Below are 17,938 nucleotides of genomic sequence, written 5' to 3'. Positions count from 1 at the left end.
GTTATCAAGCCATGGTTGTGCACCCATACCAGCAGCAGGATTAATCATCTCAATGAGACTGAGGATTCTTTCTGTGTCAGCAGGGGTATAAAAATCTGACCTGCCAAAAATATGTCAGTGAATGCTTGCAGATGCTCAGGAGAGACCAGGAGTTAAACTCATCCTAGACAGACGGGGGCTGGTCTCTTCTCCCAGGCAACCAGCACCAGAACAAGAGGACACAGTCTCAAGCTGCACCAGGGGAGGTTTAGACTGGATGTTAGGATGAAATTCTTCATAGGGAGAGTGATTGCCCATTGGAATGGGCTGCCCAGGGAGGTGGTGGAGTCACCATCACTGGAGGTGTTCAGGAGGAGACTTGATGGGGTGCTTGGTGCCATGGGTTAGTTGATTAGGTGGTGTTGGATGATAGGTTGGATGCGATGATCTTGAAGGTCTCTGCCAACCTGGTCTATTCTATTCCTAGCCCTAACAGGCTTTTGGTGCCTTCACGCTACAACCAGTGAGCTGTTCTACTTTCCGACTTGCTCCTGAGAGGCTGTTGCAGGCTACTTGCAGCTATGTTGAATTATTCATGTGGCTTAATGAAGCAAAACTATCCCAATGTCACCCTGGGGTCAGGGCTGCTCGCTGGCTGCCTGGTAGGAGCTGCCCTCCAGCAGGACAGCCCTGGATCAATAAATTCCCTCTTCCTCACCTCCCGTGCCCCCTTCTGCTGGCTGACATCAGCCGCAAAGCCTTCAGCAGCTGGCTTCCCCCAGCCACACAGTCTCAGTTACACTCCACTGGGCTGGCTGCACGACGTGCAAAGCCTATGAAAGAGGGAGTAGGCCCTCTTGGGGCAGTGGGAAGCCCCACAACGCGATGCCACACCTTCCCGTCGCGCCGCTGCCGTGAGAAGGCAGGGGGAAAGGAGAGGAGCCGGGAGGAGCCGGAAAGCGTAACCCCCGCAGGCTGTCCTCAGGTGAATTCACTCCCACGGCACCGCCTCCGCCCGCCAATGGGAGGCGGCGGCAGGCGCCATGGCCCGGCATGCAGCGCGGCCTGCGCCTCACTTCCGGCCTGGGCGCTAAGATGGCGACTCCCATGCACCGCCTCATCGCTCGGAGGCAGGCGTGAGTGTGGCGGGCTGCTGGCGCAGGCCAGCGCGGGAGAGCCCCTGCGGTGAAGCGTGGGGCGCTTCTATAGACGAACTGGAGGGGAGGGAGGCCTAGACGGGCAGCGCCTTGAGGGGGCTGCGGGGGGACTGTGGCGGGCCCCGAAGGAGCGGGGCTTGGGCAGGGCTGGTCTCCGCGGTTTCTGGAAGCATAAAGCCCTTCCTTGTACGCGCTCTGCGGAAACCCTTCCTAAATAGGTCAAGTTGGCTAGTGAGGTGATGGTGGTGAAATAATGAGAGAGGAAGCGGGATTGTGGAAAAGGAGAGGAAAGCTCTAAAATGTCATTTGTGTTGCTGGCGTTAGTGAGCAGCGTTTGGGGAAAGAGTATCTTACAGGTGTCAGCATGCCGTGTGTGTGTGAAGGGTGTGATTATCTTGTGATGCAGGTGTTTACTGATCTTCACTGTAGAATTTAAGCAGTCAAAATAAGGGCAAATAAGTTGTAGGTTCCTGCCTAGTTTACAGAACTGTGAAAGTAAGGCGGGGGGGAGGGGGTCGGGGAAAGAGAAGCCAATCTGCATTCAGTCTGGGATATTACAACCAAGTAATCCTCTCAATACCAAAGGTGTCTGATTGCCAAGCACTGAGATGAGGGAAAGCTGACACTTGTTCATGTTAAATATAGTGTTCCATTCTCATTTATGGCTTGTGTTGTTTCATTTTTATTTGAATGTCTTGAGGTTCTTTTAGTTGATTGTAGGAGTCATACAGGATAGGGATGACTGCTGCTTTCTTTTGCCTTTTTATTGCTTGCTAGAACCACTTCCCATTGAAAATAGAACAGAAGTTTGGGATTTTAAGAGTACTTACGGCTTGTGGAATTCTCCTGAGTCAAGGAATTTCTTGCTATGTCTCTGTTTGATCAGTCTATGCTGCCTTGACATCTGCCAGCCTCTGCTTCTAGAGTGTGCTCAATGATCCCTGATGAAAGACTACTTCAGTCTCCTGCTTTTTGTTGGAATCAAAACCTGTTAGTGCTGATGTGGTATTTATAGGCCTGTAGTTGTTGAGCTGTGATGATCTGTTTCCTGGTAACTACCTTTATTGCTTTTAGGGCTTGATCCTTATCGTTCTAGCTAGCATCGACTTGTCTACCCTGGTCCCATGAGTACTACTAAAGCCCTGGAAATCCTGAGTTGGGCTATTCTCATGTTAAACTTCCATTCTGCTGCTCTGGAGACAGCTCTGGGCTGGTTTGGGTTAGCAAAACCTTGACTTTTTGGGGTTGTGTGTTGAAGAGGAGGGAGTACCCTCATGCTGCAGAAGCTCTTGTGGCAGAGTTGGAAGGCCAAGGCAAGCCAAAGAAACCAGTCAGACATTTTGTTGGTTTTGGTCATTACTAGACACACTGATTCCTGATCAAGGCTGGGTTAATCATGCAGTGTAGGCTGCAAGCTTAATCAGTTTTCTAGTGCTGGCTTAGATTAGTATTTCTAAGGCTGGACTGTGAAGCCAAATACTCTGCACTGACAAAATGCTGGATATTCAAAACGTGATTCATAGAATGGTTTGGGCTGGAAAGGACATTAAAGATCATTTAGTTCCACCCCCTGCCATGGACAGGGACACCTCCCACTAGATCAGGTTGCTCAAGGCCTCATCCAACCTGGCCTTGGACACCTCCAGGGATGGGACTGGTCCATGATCTCACTGGGCAACCTGTTCCAGTGTCTCACCACCCTCACTGTGAAGAATTCCTTCCTACTCTCCAGTTTAAATCTAATCTCAAGATACAGTAGTACTGTCAAAAAAGGTGAAGGAGAAGCAATTCACACCTGGCCTTGAAAATCGGCACTATTCTTTGCCTTCTTACATCTTGCCCTGGAAGCTGTGCTTGGGGTGATAGAACATCTATATTACAGTTTTTGAGAGCAAAGCACTACTGCTCCCTCACTTCATGGTCTAGAAGTACTAACTAAATGAACAGTGAAGGAGCAGCCTCCTTGTTGAGCCAGGGCTCTTGCTTTCTGATAGTTTTGATGAACTGGCCTTGAACACTTGATGTTTGGAAAACATGATGGGAAGTGGAAATGAGTTACAGAGCAGCTGCAGAGAGCTGCACCGACCCAGCAGTCATTTCGGCCCTGGCTCCACAATTGCTTTGTGTTTGTGACCTTCAGCAAGTCCCTTAACCACTGTGTGAGCCTCCTTATTTGCAGAGGAGGAGGGTGTCTGTGAGAAGATAAGGAACCAGCCTCTGCAAAGCTTCCCAATAGCAGAGTAGGAGCTAGAGTATAAAAATGCAAGTGGTCTGGCTTAACTGGCTTCTAAAATTAGACAAGGCTTTTACCACAGCGTGAGAACTGAGATGTAAATGTGAGTTGTTTGGATGGTGCAGAGTCTGGCTGGATCTACACAGCACAAAGGGAGCAGAAAACTGATTGTTCTTCAGATAAACCTTCTGCCAGGCTTTCAGGAAGCTGAGATAAGCTACATCTAGGAGCATCTGCTCTGCTCCTAGCTGTAGCTTATTTGAATGTCCTGATTCATGAAGGTCCTGGGGGTCTTTGTGAGAATTGGGCAGTTGGGTAATTGAGTGTTAAAACTTAGGATGTGGAAATGAAGCTGCCTGGTTTTTGCCAGGGGAGTTCTGAACCATAACTCTAATTACTTACCTGAGGCAAGCCAGAAGCTACTGGGCAGCAACAAATTGTATACAGCAGAATCATTCCCAGGAACTGCTGCACAGTGATATCCTGTGATGCTAAAGCTGCACCAGTTCAGTTGATGAAGATGTGATTTTTGGTGATGGAATTCATCCTTGTTCACTGACACAGAATGGTCCTAGTAGGACTTTAATACTTATTACAATCCCTAAAGAAAGGGAATCATGGAGTGGTTTGGGTTGGAAGGGACCTTGAAGATCCCTCTGGTGCAAACTCCCTGCCTTGGGCCAGGATACCTCCTGCTAGGCCAAGTTGCTCAAGGCTCCATCTGACCTAGCCTTGAACACTTCTAGGCTTGGAGCCTCCACAGCTTCTCTGGGCAGCCTGTTGCAGTGTCTCCTACAGGCAAGAATTTCCTCCTGATGTCTGCTTTTAACTACATTCATCTGTGTGATCAAAAGAAATTGATATGTGTTTTTCAATGGGGAGAGCAGCAGGCTTGGACTCAGTCACTTAAAGCAATCCTTCTTTTTACAGGGAGGCAAACAAGCAGCATGTAAGGTGTCAGAAATGCTTAGAGTTTGGACATTGGACATATGAATGTAAAGGGAAGAGGAAATACCTGCACAGACCTTCGAGGACAGCTCAGCTAGCAAAAATTCTGAAGGAAAAGGAAAAGCAACTATCACTGCAGCAAAGGTAAGGCTGCAGAATGGAAATGTTGAGTTGATTAATGGAAAGGTGATTTGAGAGAGGATGTCTGTTGTCTGTCATCTTCTCTTCCACACTGGCTTTAACGGTGGAGCTGGTTTGTGTGGTAGGTGGAAAACGGACACTCAGGTCCTGCAAAATGGAACTGCTCTTCATTAACACCTGCTTGTCTGACATACACCTTTTTTGGGCCTGTCTGGAACAGGAAGAAGTGCCCTGAGTCAGAGTTAAAGTAATTAGAGCCTTGTTTGGAGTGTAGTAGAATCCTCATTATAGATTGGGTTGGATGGCACCTTCAAGATTGTCTAGTTCCAACCCCCTGCCATGGGCAGGCACACCTTTTGCTAGACCAGGTTTCTCAAGGCCTCATCCAACCTGGCCTTGGACACTTGCAGGCTTGGAGCCTCCACAGCTTCTCTGGGCAACCTCTTCCAGTGCCTCATTGCCCTCATGGAGAAGAATTTCCTCCTAATGTCTGATCTAAATCTGGCTTCTTCCAGTTTGAAGCCATTACTCCTCTTCCTGTCATTCCCTCCCCTGCTTTCCTGCAGCCCCCTTCAAGTACTGGAAGGCTGCTTTAAGGTCTCCCCAGAGCCTTCAAACCATTGCCCCTCATTCTATCACTGCAGGCCTTTGTAAACAGTCCCTCTGCAGCCTTCTTTTAGGCCCCCCTTCAGGTACTGAAAGGCTGCTATTGAGTCTCCCTGGAGCCTTCTCTTCTCCAGCCTGGACAACCCCAGCTCTCTTGGCCTGTCCTCATAGCAGAAGTATTCCAGACCCCTGATAATTTTTGTGGCCCTCCTCTGGACCCACTCCAGCAGCTCCATGTCCTTCCTCTGTGTATGGCTCTGGAGGTGGACACAGCACTGCAGGTGAGGTCTCATCAGAGCAGAGGGGCAGAATCACCTCTCTTCTTCTGGTGGCCACATGGCTTTTGATGCAGCCCAGGATGCTGTTGGCCTTCTGTGCTGCAAGTGTCCATTGCTGGCTCAAGTTTAATAAACACTTGAACATGCAACTTCACCTGACATAGAGAAAAATAACATGGCACACTGATATTCCCTGAAAGTCCCATGTATGAGGGTCTCCTGTCTGCCACTGCAATTCCAGTTTGGTTGTGGCAGCTGGAGGGGTGTTGCCTGAGCCCTGCTGTGGGGCACAGCATTGCTTACAGCTGCTGCAACTCAAGCTATTGAGGATCTGGGGCACTGCTGTTGTTGCCACTTGCAGCTCTGTGTGTTGGCTGTAGTTCTTTCCTGCTGCCAGGATGTGAGTTATGGAAGAGTTGGTCACACCTTAATGTTATCTTAATGGGGAGAGAAAATGGGTGGTGACTTCAGACAGAGAGGTCTGGTGTGGCTTTGTCAGCAGCTTCAGCAGCAGCATGAATCAGTGCTGAAATACTGCCCTAAGTGGGAGCCTATTAGTTTGGTTTAGGAGTGATATGAAGTATTTGATTCTGAAATTATTTTGCATCCAGTGAGTAATTCTGAAGCAGCTGTAATGCCCTAGTGGTGCAGGCAAGAAATGGAGAGTGCTTAGGCTATAAAACTTGCTTCCTTTGGAGACAGTTTGGTAGTGCTCTTCAGAGGCTCAAGACATAAGACAAAGAATGATTTTAAGACTTGGATTATTTCCTTGTTCCTTTTCTGCCCACTTTCTGTTGAATTCTGTAGGTTAATGTTGGAAGATAGTGAACTGAGGGTGAAATTTTGTGGATTAACAGAGTGGTTTGGGGTGGGAGAGACCTTTAAAGATCCTCTAATTTCAACCATCTGCCATGGGCAGGGACACCTTCCACTAGACCAGGTTGCTCCAGGCCTCATCCATCCTGGTTTTGAAGACTTCTAGGGAGGGAACATTCATGACCTCACTGGGCAACCTGTTCCAGCATCTCACCACTCTCACTGTAAAGAGTTTCTTCCTAATATCCAGTCTAAATCTGCCCTCTTCCAGCTCAAAGCCATTGCCCCTCATTCTATCAGTACAGGCTACTCTCCTGTAGCCCCTTTCTTGTACTGGAAGGCTGCTCTAGGGTCTCCCCAGAGCCTCCTCTTCTCCAGGCTGAACAGCACTGTTCCAGTACTGGCCTCTGACTTGTCACTGGTCTCCCTTTGGGCATGGAGCTGTTGGGTTCAACTCTGAGTGCAGCCATCCAGCCAATTCCTTACCCAGTCAGTGGCCACCCCTCAAATTGTTTCTTGCCTGGCTCTTGTGCTCGAGTCTATGCATGGAATAACTTCATATAGGAGGTGCAGGACTGTCCAGTGTCTGTCCTGGTTTTTGAGCTGGAAATCTGACACCCCACAGCATGAGGGATATGTGGTGTGAAGTCACCTGGTAAAAGTTCACCTAAGTAATCCCTGGGTGGAAACAGTGTTTAATCCTGGTTAAATTGGGCTGGATTCACATTGCTTGTGTAATCATAAGCTGTCTGAAGCTCCTTAACTATGCCAGGAGGTGTCCAGCTCCTCAGATGTCACTGTTACACTTCCAAGGAGGAAGCATATTTTTCATGGAGAGAACAACCTCCTAGGCCCCACTCTTACTTTTGTATAGTTTACTTGGGAAATTTATTTCTTGGCTGTAAAGAAGTTGGGTCTCCTACAGGTCTGCTTCCCAGCATTTCTATCAGTCTTTAAAGATCTAACAGTAAATCATTACCCAGAAGGCAAACATAGGCTAATGAGGTTAATATTTACTTTTGGACAACCACAGACAGGATTTTGCAGCACTAACTCGTTTCAGCACTTGTTCCAGGATCCTTCTGTTTGCCTAATGCTGACCCCACAGTTCTGCTGGACATTAGGTAGGTCAGGAAAGCCCACAGCTTGGTCAGCCTAGCGTAGGAGGGGAGGAGAGGTGCCAAAACACTTATTCCCCCGTGATTTTACTGCACTGAGCCAAAGCCAGGTTGGGCCAGGTCTATTTACGGTTCTGAAGACATTGTGGTACCACAGCAAATGTCATGAGAGGTTTGTTTGATCTGCAGGGGCCTGTGCCTGCTCCCTTGTGTGACTTCTGTAGCTATCCGTGCATCAAACGCTAGAGGGAAGCACAGGCCTGTGCCACGGCAGCTCCGGTTACATGCTGAACTGGGGCCTGCCTTCTGAAAGGAGCTCGGAGGTCTAATTCTCTTTAAGTCAGGGACTTCTCATACCTGTGAAACATCTAGTTACCTTTTGTGGGCCTATAAGGCCCTAATAATATCAACAGCAAACAGCAACACTGGAGGAATCATGGAATTCTTTTGGTTGGAAGAGCCCTCCAAGATCATCCAGTCCAACCATCAACATAACACTACCATGGCCCCTAACCCGTGTCCCCTTGAATGTTTCTTGAACACCTCCAGGGATGGGGACTCCACCACCTCCCTGGGCAGCCTGTTCCAGTGCCTGACACGTCTTGTAAGAAAAAAATTGTTCCTCATGTCTAACCTAAACCTCTCCCGGCACAATTTCAGGCCATTTCCTCCTTTCCATCACCTGATACCAGGGAGAAGAGACCAACCCACACTTCTGATGCAGCCCAGGATCTGATTGGCTTTGCGGGCTGCAAGCTCTCAGTGTGCACTTGCAGCCCGCAAACCCAATCAGATCCTGGGCTGCATCAAGAGAAGTGTGGCCAGCAGGTCGAGGGAGGTGATCCTCCCCCTCTACTCAGCTCTGCTGAGACACCACCTGGAGTACTGCCTCCAGTTCTGGAGCCCCTATTACAAGAGGGATATGGAGGTGCTGGAAGGTGTCCAGAGAAGGGCCACAAGGAGAGGGCTGGAGCACCTCTCCTGTGAGGACAGAGTGAAGGAGTTGGGGCTGTTCAGTCTGCAGAAGAGAAGGCTCCGAGGTGACCTAATTGTGGCCTTCCAGTATCTGAAGGGGGCCTACAGGAAGGCTGGGGAGGGACTTCTCAGGATCTCAGGTAGTGATAGGACTAGGGGGAATGGAATGAAGCTGGAGGTGGGGAGATTCAGGCTGGATGTGAGGAGGAAGTTCTTCACTGTGAGAGTGGTGAAGCCCTGGAATGGGTTGTCCAGGGAGGTGGTTGGGGCCCTGTCCCTGGAGGTGTTTAAGACCAGGCTGGATGAGGCTCTGTCCAGCCTGATCTAGTGTGGGGTGTCCCTGCTCATGGCAGGGGGGTTGGAACTAGATGATCCTTGTGGTCCCTTCCAATCCTGACTGATACTATGATAACCGCCACCTCAACTGCAACCTCCTTTCAGGGAGTTCTTAGAGAGCAATGAGGTCTCCCTTCAGCCTTCACTTACCCAGACTGAACAATCCCAGATCTCTGTTGTAACTTGGTTTGTAAGGTGAAGATCAGTAAATCTTCTTGCTCACAGGGGAGTGTGGAAAAATCTTGTCTGTAATGCATTGAGGACTATTAATGAAGTACAGCAGAGTTTACAATTAACACTTTGCTCTTTCTACCCTTTCCTGGAGTCTTTATCATCACATAAAGTTCCTTTTGAAATCAGATGGCAATAAAATTGTTGATTTAAGATGGGTTCTAATAACAGGTTTCAGTTGAGGGAAAAGAATCCTGGTTCATGAAAGAAGTTTCACACAACAAAAGGTATGCTGTAAGTTGATGAGGGACTACTTTAATACCATGTAGAAGCAGAATTATTTGGATTAGAAGGGACCTCCAAAGGTCATCTAGTTCCAATCCCGCTGCAGTGAGCAGGGACATCCTTCACTATATTAGGTTGCTCAGAGCCTTGTCCAGCCTGACTTTGAGTATCTTCAGGGATGGGGCCTCAACCACCTCCCTGGGCAACCTGTTCCAGCACCCTTATGATAAAGAACTTGTTCCTAGCATCTAATCTAAATGTCCTCTAATCTCAAACCATTGCCCCTCATTCTATCACTGCAGGCCTTTGTAAACAGTCCCTCTTCAGCCTTCTTATAGGCCCCCTTCAGGTACTGGAAGGCTGCTACTAGGTCTCACTGGAGCCCTCTCTTCTCCAGGCTGAACAACCCCAGCTCCCTCAGCCTGTCCTTGCAGCAGAGGTGTTCCAACCCCATAATAATTTTTGTGGCCCTCCTCTGGACCCACTCCAGCAGCTACATGTTCTTCCTGTGTGTATGGCTCTGGAGGTGGACACAGCACTCCAGATGAAGTCTCACCAGAGCAGAGGGGCAGAGTCACCTCTCTCCATCTGGTGGCCATGTGGCTTTTGATGCAGCCCAGGATGCTGTTGGCCTTCTGTGCTGCAGGTGCCTATCGCCAGCTCATGTCCAGCTTCTCATTCACCAGCACCCCCTGAGCAACCTGATCTAGTGGAGGATGTCCCTGCTGACTGCAGGGGGGGTTGGACAAGCTGACCTTTGGAGGGAGGTCCCTTTGAACCCAAACCATTCTATAATTCTATATAAATAGCTGCTTCTGGGGCAATGCCTGGGGAAAGAATAGAATAGAACAGAAATAACCAGGTTGGAAGAGACCTTTGAGCTCAAACAGTCACAAGTCCAACCTATCATCCAACACTATCTAATCAACTAAACCATGGCACCAAGCACCCCTTCCAGTCTCTTCCTAAACATCTCCAGTGATGGTGACTCCACCACCTCTCTGGGCAGCCCATTCCAATGGCCAATCACACTCTCTACGAAGAACTTCTTCCTAGCATCCAGCCTAAACCTCCCCTGGCACAGCTTGAGACTGTGTTCTCTTGTTCTGGTGCTGGCTGCCTGGGAGAAGAGACCAACCCCCACCTGGCTACAACCTCCCTTCAGGTAGTTGTAGAGAGCAATAAGGTCTCCCCTGAGCCTCCTCTTCTCCAGGCTAAGCAACCCCAGCTCCCCCAGCCTCTCCTCATAGGGCTGTGCTCCAAACCCCTCCCCAGCCTAATTCAGTATTTTCCCCTTTGTTCCAATCTGTTCAGTCATTGCTAAATATGCTTCTACAGAACTTCTGGGCTATCCTTTTCTCTGTCTTTCCCACTCCAAAACGTTGTCTGCATAACACGAAGGAGAGTACAAAGATGAGTAGTAAAGCCTGCTTAACATAGAAGATTAGAGGTGAATTGCTGCTGATTCCCTTTCCTGATTTGTAGCTCTTGTTGTTGTTCTGGTTTGAATGGTGGCTGAGAATAGCTGCCAAGTGAACTCTGGGCGGTGCAGCTCTCTGCCAGTGGGATCTAGGGCTTTTAATATTAAACTCAGCCCCACTCTGCCACTATTTATTTAATTTTCCCACTGCCTTAATCAAATATTTTTTTTTTTTTCCCCTCCCTTAATTAGCACTGGAGAAAGTACTGCAGAGAGGAAGACCAAGAAAAAAAGGTATGTGGGGAAGGAAAACAAATTGTGCCGCTGTTTGGGTGCGTGGTCTTGTGCTGGGTGCTGCAGCAGGCACTTTGTAAGGGGTGTGTGGGGAAAGTGCTTTTAGCTTGTTACAGGCCTTTGCATGACACACATGGGGAGAATTTCTGCTCCTCCCTGGCCAAAAACTTGAAACTCTTTGTTCTCTGCTTTTCTCTCTACAGATTGTCTCATCTTTACATTCTTTACAGTGAGGGTGGTGAGAGAATGGAACAGGTTGCCCAGAGAGGTTGTTCAAGGAGGTGTTCAAGGCCAGGCTGGATGAAGCCTTGAGCAACCCTGTCTAGGCCATCCTGTGGAATGTGGCTTTACTGGAACACTTCTTGGTCTTATCAAAGGCTCCTCTCTCAGTAGGGTTCATTCATTGTTGGAGTTATTTAGGACTAGTGAGAGCCTAAATTCATAGATTTCTAAACAGAGTAGCCCTCTGCCTGCCTTAACTTCGTCATGTGCTGCACTCTGTTACTTGTCTTCATGATTTTCAGAGTAGAATCCTGAAATCCCAAAATCACTTGGGCTGGAAAAGACCTTAAAGGTCCTGAAGTCCAACCATTCTCTAACTTTACCAAGTCTGGGGCTGAACTGTGTCCTTCAGCAGCACATGTACATGTTTTTTAAACCACTCCAGGGAACCACTGCCCTGGGCAGGGTTCCAGGGCTGTTCCAGGGCTTGACAACCCTTTTGGGGAAGAAATTGTTCATCATGTCCAACCTAAACCACTCCTGGCACAACTTGAGGCTGTTTTCTCTCTTCCTCTTCCTTGGGTGAAGAAACTGATCCCCACCTCACTCCAACCTCCTTTCAGGGAGTTGTAGAGAGCAATGAGGTTTCCCCTCAGCCTTCAGGCTCAACAACTCCAGTTCCTTCAGCAGCTCCTCACCAGCCCTGTTCTCCAGACCCTTTCCCAGCTTTGCTGCCTTTCTCTGGACCTGCTCCAGCCCTTCAGTGTCCTTGGGTTGAGCTGTAAACCACTACAAAACCAAAAGGAGCAAAGGGATTTATGGGGGCCAAGGTGTTTTGGTTATTTTTATTTCCTTACAATTTAAAAGCCTTTAGGTTTGAATTGTCTTGGTTTCTGTGGATTTACTGAATCCATCAATTTAAATCCCTGTCCAGTTAGTTCTCTCTTACACTACAGAAGAATTTAGCATGCAAAACACAGCAGTGTTACCATTTGGATGTATTAAAAAAACCCATGCAGAAGCTGGAGTGCTAGCAGCAGGGAGCACTAACCTTTTACATAGTGTGTGTGTGTTTGTTTTGATATAAACAGGCATAAGTATGCTACAGGCTTAACCAGAAAAACAGGAACAGGCAAACCAGCTGTTGTCCAATCTTGTGACCTCAGGTGACACAGAGCTGGCTCCTGGGTGCACGTTGGCTTCAGCGTTCCCATACTTGGGTTGTTAACTGGAAGCCCACTTTGTGCTTGGATTGGGTCTACATCTACCTGTCTGAAGGGTTAAATGTCTTCATTAACTTGTTTCTTCAGGCACCTGGTTGTGATTGTAATCAAAATTGTGAGCTGGAGTTACGTCATGAGTTTAAAATCAACAGGGTTTGTGGTTATTGCAATAGAGTTAGAAAGGACAAAAAGCCTCACAGAGGGCTGATGGCGTGGACTTCCAACATGTAGTTGTACATGCAATTATTAACAGGGAATCCCAGGCTGGTTTGGGTGGGAAGGGACATTTAAAGCTCATCCACTCCACCCCCCACTTCAGTCTGAGCAGGTTGCTCAGAGCCCCAAACAACCTGATCTGAAATGGTGCCAGGGATGGAGCATTTCCCACCCCTCTGGCCCAGTCTCTCATCATTTCTCCCTTCTCTCCAGCCTGAATCTTTCTATTTTAGTTCAAACCATCCTGTCTTGCTCTGTCACTATAGGCCCTGCTCAAAAGTCCATCCCCAGCTTTCTGCATGGGTCCTGTAAGCACTGAAAGGCCACCAGGAAGTCTCACTAGAGTCCTCTCTTCTCCAGGCTGAGTAATCCCAACTCTCTCAGCCTGGCCTTGCAGCAGGGGGGCCTCCAGCCCTGTGAACTTGTTTTAGGGAGACTAGATGCTTGCCTGCTGCAGAAATGTACTTCTGCAGTGGTGTAGTAAACCCAAGGATCTTGGCTCTACTAGTCTATAGCACCAGGGCTGCCACATTTTCTAATTGAGAAAAGATGGAACTGTGAGTTTTACTTGCTCCCATTTTCATCCACCAACAGGCCCCACTGCATCACCTGGAAACAAGCATCCTCTTTGCTCTTCTCTCACAGATCTTAGCTCTTGTTTTTTTCCTCCAGAAGAAGCAGTATTGTGAAATTCTGATGTTTCTGTGAGCGGGTTTCGGATTGAACCTAAACACTGGAAATGTGTGGCGTGCTCCTGTGGATTCTGTGAAAGGTGATTATGAGAAGAAAGCTCAAAGGCATTCAGGGAGTCTCTGAGTGATTCTTGCCCATATAAATGGATCTTGCACACCTAATTAAACTGTTCAGATGGAACTGCTAGGCCCATTGTTTTGCTTTGTCTTATCTAGGCAAGACAAGTTCTTCACCAACAATGTCAGTACTGAAGCAGCTCTCGTGGATTTATCTTTCATGAATAGCCACTGTGCCTGCACACACAGAGATAAGAGATTACAGTGTTACTACAAACACTTGCAGTGCTTCGTGGCTTATGGACCAGGGCTGCCCAGGGCAGTGGTATAGTCACTGTCCCTGGAGGGATTGAAAAACTGTGGTGCTGAGGGACGTGGTTTAGTGGTGACATGGCAGTGCTGGGTGAATCACAGGAGGGAAGGTCACCCTGATCAACCCCACCGTGGTCAGCAGGGACACCTCCAACTAGATCAGGTGGTCCCCTGGTCCCCATCAAGTTTGACCTTGAATGTTTCCAGGGATGGGGCCTCAACCACGTCCCTGGGCAACCTGTGGCAGTATCTTGCCATCTTCATTTTGAACAACTTCCTCCTAATGTCCAACTTAAATCTACCCTGCTCCAGTTTTAATCCATTCTCCCTTGTCCTATCACTACAAGCCCTTGTAAAAAGTCCCTTCCAAGCTTTCTTGTAGCCACCTTCAGGCCCACTGGAAGGCTGCTCTGAGGTCTCCCTGGACTACTCTCCAGGCTGAACAGCCCCAACTCTCTCAACCTGTCCCTATAGGAGAGGTGCTCCAGCCATCTGATCATCTTTGTGGCTTCCTCTGGACCTGCTTCAGCAGCTCCATGTCCTTGTGTTGGGGACCCCAGAATGGTTGGAATTGCCACTCCTTAGAGACATTTTCCAGCCTTAATGATTCCTTGATCTGGGTTTGTCTTCTGAGAGGATTGCTCTTTCTCTAGCAGCATTAGCATGGACATTTCCTGAATTTTCTAATGGAAGGTTCTGCATTCTTCTATCTAGATTTTTGGCATGCTGGTGGGGTGGCTTGGTGGGAAGTGAGGTGAATTAATACCTCTGCCCTCTGCTTGGAGAAAGATTTGTGAGAGAATTTAATTGCACTTTCTTGGAATTCAGCTTGCCTTCTTCTGAGTGCTTGATCTTGAGGAAAAACTGCCTCAGAGAGGGCTCAAAATGGGAAAAAAATTAATACTAATGACAGGGGATACAGCAGTCAACTTTGCTGTGCTCATAGTTCTCTCTTTATCTTGGATTGCTTCCACCTCTTCTCTTCCACCCTGAAAATAAAAGCACCTTGCAGTGGCAGGTAACTTGAATTCTTCTGCCAGGAGTAATCTAAGAACAGTTTCCACTGAGTACAGTTATAACAGGGGTGAAATCACTGATGAAACTTCCCCCACCTTGTGCATTGCCAGAATTTCCCTCTGTGCTACAGCTGTGTGCTACAGAACTAATCTTTGTTAGATTTGTCCTCAGGCTTTAGTGATACAGGACTTCCAGACTCTTCCTGCAGCCACCTTCTTCAGTTTAGCAAAGTCAGTGAAGACTTTTGTCACTGCTGTGACCAAGAACATGGAATCACAGACTGGTTTGGGTTGGATGGGACCTTAAAGGTCATCTAGTTCCAACCTGGCCAAGGCCCCATCCAACCTGGTTTTGAACACTGTCAGGCTCGGAGCCTCCACAGCTTCTCTGGGCAGCCTGTTCCAGTGCCTCACCACCCTCATAGGGAAGAATTTCTTCCTAATGTCTGATCTAAATTCATCTTCTTCCAGTTTGAAGCCATTACCACTGATCTGTTACTCCATGTCTTTGTTTCATGCCTTTTGATCCTTACCATCTTTCAAACTTGACCTTGTTCTGTAGCCCTGTTTTGGCTTACTTCACATGCTTGGTGTCACTCTGTCATCGCGCAAACAGCCAAAAGGGATTCCTTCTGAATTGGTGGGAAGGACACAGGAGTTTAGATTGTCAGGCCTGGATATTTTCAGACCAAAGAATAGCTCTTTGGATGACAACAGAGTCTGAGGAGCATGCTGTGAGGGATGCTGTCTCTAGCAGGCCTGATCTCATCTGCCTGTTTGTTTGCTTTCAGATCTAAAAGTGTGACCAGTTCCAGCAGCAGCAGCAGTGACAGTTCAGCTAGTGATTCCTCATCTGACAGTGAAGATTCCTCTACCTCTTCTTCCGATGATGATAGTGACAGTGATGAGAGCTCCTCTTCTTCCTCATCCTCTCCATCCTCCAGTAGCACTTCCTCCTCTTCAGAGTTCGAATCAGATTCCAGTTCCTCCAGCAGCAGCAGCAGCACAGACAGTAGCTCTGATGATGAACCACCAAAGAAAAAGAAGAAGAAATAGTCCAGTGTGGCCTAGAACTGTTGTGTAGTGACTGGTAACACTCTGCAGAGATGGGGTCAGCCCCTGCTTGCCAAACAGTTCAGCTGGGCAGCCTTTCTACTGCTCCAACTTTCTAAGTGTTTTTGCATAGCTGCTCATAGGCCATGAAAGGTATTAAATGGCACGTTGAGACTTCCTGAGAGACTTATTTTTGTGGCTGATGATCCTTCTACAGAGAGTTTAACTTTTTTAGTTAAAAAAGGGGAAAAAGAAAGGAGAAAAAAAAAAATCTCATCAGATCTGTTTATATGAGCTAAGGTCCAGTAACCTGGATGTTTACATGCTGGAAAGCAAAAGCTTTTTGCTGCAGATCTTGCTGTGTATCATATGTTACTAATCTGTTCCTGCCAGCTTCATTTCCAGTGAGAAACTCCTCTGAAGCAGAAGTTTCAGGCTGTGGGGCGCTGTGCTTGTTGGAATGGAATGCAGTCTTGCCTACAGAGGGCCTGGATCTCACTGGTAACAGATGGATTCCGTGCTTCTAAGCTTTGTTGGGTTTTCCTGATGGCTTTACCTGATGCTTCCAGGTAAACTTCAGCTGGCATTCATTTGTTAATTAATGATCAATATCCAACTTTTATTGTCCAGAGGCTTTAGTCTTTTCAACTCATCTGTTCCCTTAGCTCATGCTTCAGTAGCAATTACTGTGAGACAGTGTCTCCTGCAGCAGTGTTGTGTAAGAGGAGCAGCACACAATGGAAGAACTACAACTGATCCTGCTTACCAGTTTCATCTTTGTGCCTTTCCTGGGTAAATTAAATGTATCTTTGTGAGAGAAGGGCTCGAGTGAGTGTGGTTTTTCAGCACTTCATTAGCTTTCCATAGAGACTAGAGTCAGTAAAACCAGAGACATAGTAGTAAGAAGCAAACACAAAAATGGACACTCTTTTCAGGGAGATCAGGAAAAAGCTGTACTTTCACTGGCTGCTCAGGCAGACAAAGTCACCTTTGAATAGAGATCCTCAAGGAGAGTGTTTCCCTTTGGCTGTTTTTGCAGAAAGTGGTTGTCATTGCCTAGTGCTGTTGGGGGTGTGGTGACTGGCATGGTGGTCTGCAGCCCAGTCAGTCTCTCATCTGTATGTTAAGGTGTGTGTGTCTGTGAAAGTCTGCAGCAGAAGCAGTCTCTCATCTGTATGTTAAGGTATGTGTGTCTGTGAAAGTCTGCAGCAGAAGCAGTCTCTCATCTGTATGTTAAGGTGTGTGTGTCTGTGAAAGTCTGCAGCAGAAGCAGCCAGTTAGCGCACAACAAACCACCCCAACAAAAGCAAAATCCAAACCTACTGCAGAGCAAGTAGTGCTGGTTGCACCTTGGAAGGTCTTTGTTCTTTTGGTGGGTTGAAGCAGTTGGAGTTAGTATTTTAAGTTGTGATGCACCCTCCTGAGTTTCTTGTTGTTGGGAGTGTGTCCCCCCCACCTTTTATTTTGGGGGTGGGGGCATCCCATGTGGAAGAATTCTTGGTTTAGGTAAAAACATAGTAAACTATATTTTTGTATTTTTATGGAACAAGTAGTGTGTGGAATTTCCTTTGGAATACAGTGTGCTTGTTTAAATGTTTGGAAAGATGTGGTGTTTAGTTTGTAACCATTACTGTGTTTTACAGGACACTCTTGCAGACCCTAAATAAAAGCAGCAGAAAACTGGTTTAAGTCTTCTTTGAGTGAATGCACCACTTAATGGGGAAAACTAATTGATTCTGAAGCAGTAGTGGCTAAATTCATGCTTATTGCAAATACAAATACCATGGTAGTAAAGTATGAGTATGGAAGCCTTCTGGAAGAGGGGAGATTGAATTAGGCTGGAGGATGGTGAGATACTGGAACAGGTTGCCCAGGGAGTCTGTGGAGGCCATCTCCCTGGAGGTCTCAAGGCCAGGTTGGCTGGGGAAATGAAATGTGTCCCTGCCCACTAGATGATCTTGAAGGTTCCTTCCAACCCAAACCACTTCATGAATCTAGGCTTCAGTTTGGTTGACACTGAGCAGGGTGGCAGCAGGGGCTTGGAGCAGAAGGAGGATGGTGATGAACAGTTGCTCTGAAGGGAAGGGATGAGGACTGACCTTTGTCACCCTGCTCAGAACAGCTGTACATTAATTAATGCTGCTGGTGTATGTCTGCAGATGGCTCCATCAGAAGTGCTTCACACCAGTATACAGCTCCCTAAAAGGAGGTTTGAGCCAGGTGGATTTGGTCTGTTGTCACAAGTTGATAGGATTAGAGGAAATGGCCTCAGGTTGCTCCAGGGGAGGTTTAGGTTGGACATGAGGAACAATTTCTTCATGGAAAGGCTTGTCAAGACCTGGCCCAGCCTCCCTGGGGCAGTGGTGGGGTCCCCATCCTTGGAGGAATTT

General features: G+C 47.7%; 1 protein-coding gene across 2 annotated transcripts; it reads left to right on the top strand.

Annotated features, from left to right (window-relative positions):
- The first annotated feature begins 1,043 nt into the window (after nucleotides 1-1,043).
- ZCCHC10 (zinc finger CCHC-type containing 10) lies at nucleotides 1,044-17,232 on the top strand. Of its 2 annotated transcripts, XR_010989829.1 has the most exons (5): nucleotides 1,044-1,115; nucleotides 4,300-4,461; nucleotides 10,716-10,757; nucleotides 15,287-16,117; nucleotides 16,214-17,232. XR_010989829.1 is itself a non-coding variant. In XM_068158903.1 (4 exons), exons 1-4 carry the CDS (start codon nucleotides 1,075-1,077, stop codon nucleotides 15,549-15,551), a joined length of 510 nt encoding a protein of 169 aa, XP_068015004.1. In that variant the 5' UTR covers nucleotides 1,044-1,074; the 3' UTR covers nucleotides 15,552-17,232. The 2 variants fall into 2 exon arrangements, 1 of the variants encoding a protein (XP_068015004.1); XM_068158903.1 differs by having other exon boundaries at nucleotides 15,287-17,232.
- The last annotated feature ends 706 nt before the right edge of the window (nucleotides 17,233-17,938 follow it).

This window comes from Melanerpes formicivorus, unplaced genomic scaffold (genome assembly GCF_026170545.1).
Source record: "Melanerpes formicivorus ecotype bairdi unplaced genomic scaffold, bMelFor1.0.p_v2 SCAF_2, whole genome shotgun sequence".
NCBI lineage: Eukaryota > Metazoa > Chordata > Aves > Piciformes > Picidae > Melanerpes > Melanerpes formicivorus.
This window is presented reverse-complemented; position numbering and strand designations above follow the sequence as displayed.

Excerpts from the sequence above, each read along its gene's own strand:
- ZCCHC10 (XM_068158903.1), top strand. The coding sequence starts at position 1,075 with ATGGCGACTCCCATGCACCGCCTCATCGCTCGGAGGCAGGC. Across the intron at positions 4,462-10,715 it reads CAACTATCACTGCAGCAAAG|CACTGGAGAAAGTACTGCAG; the intron begins GTAAGGCTGCAG and ends TCCCTTAATTAG. Across the intron at positions 10,758-15,286 it reads AGGAAGACCAAGAAAAAAAG|ATCTAAAAGTGTGACCAGTT; the intron begins GTATGTGGGGAA and ends GTTTGCTTTCAG.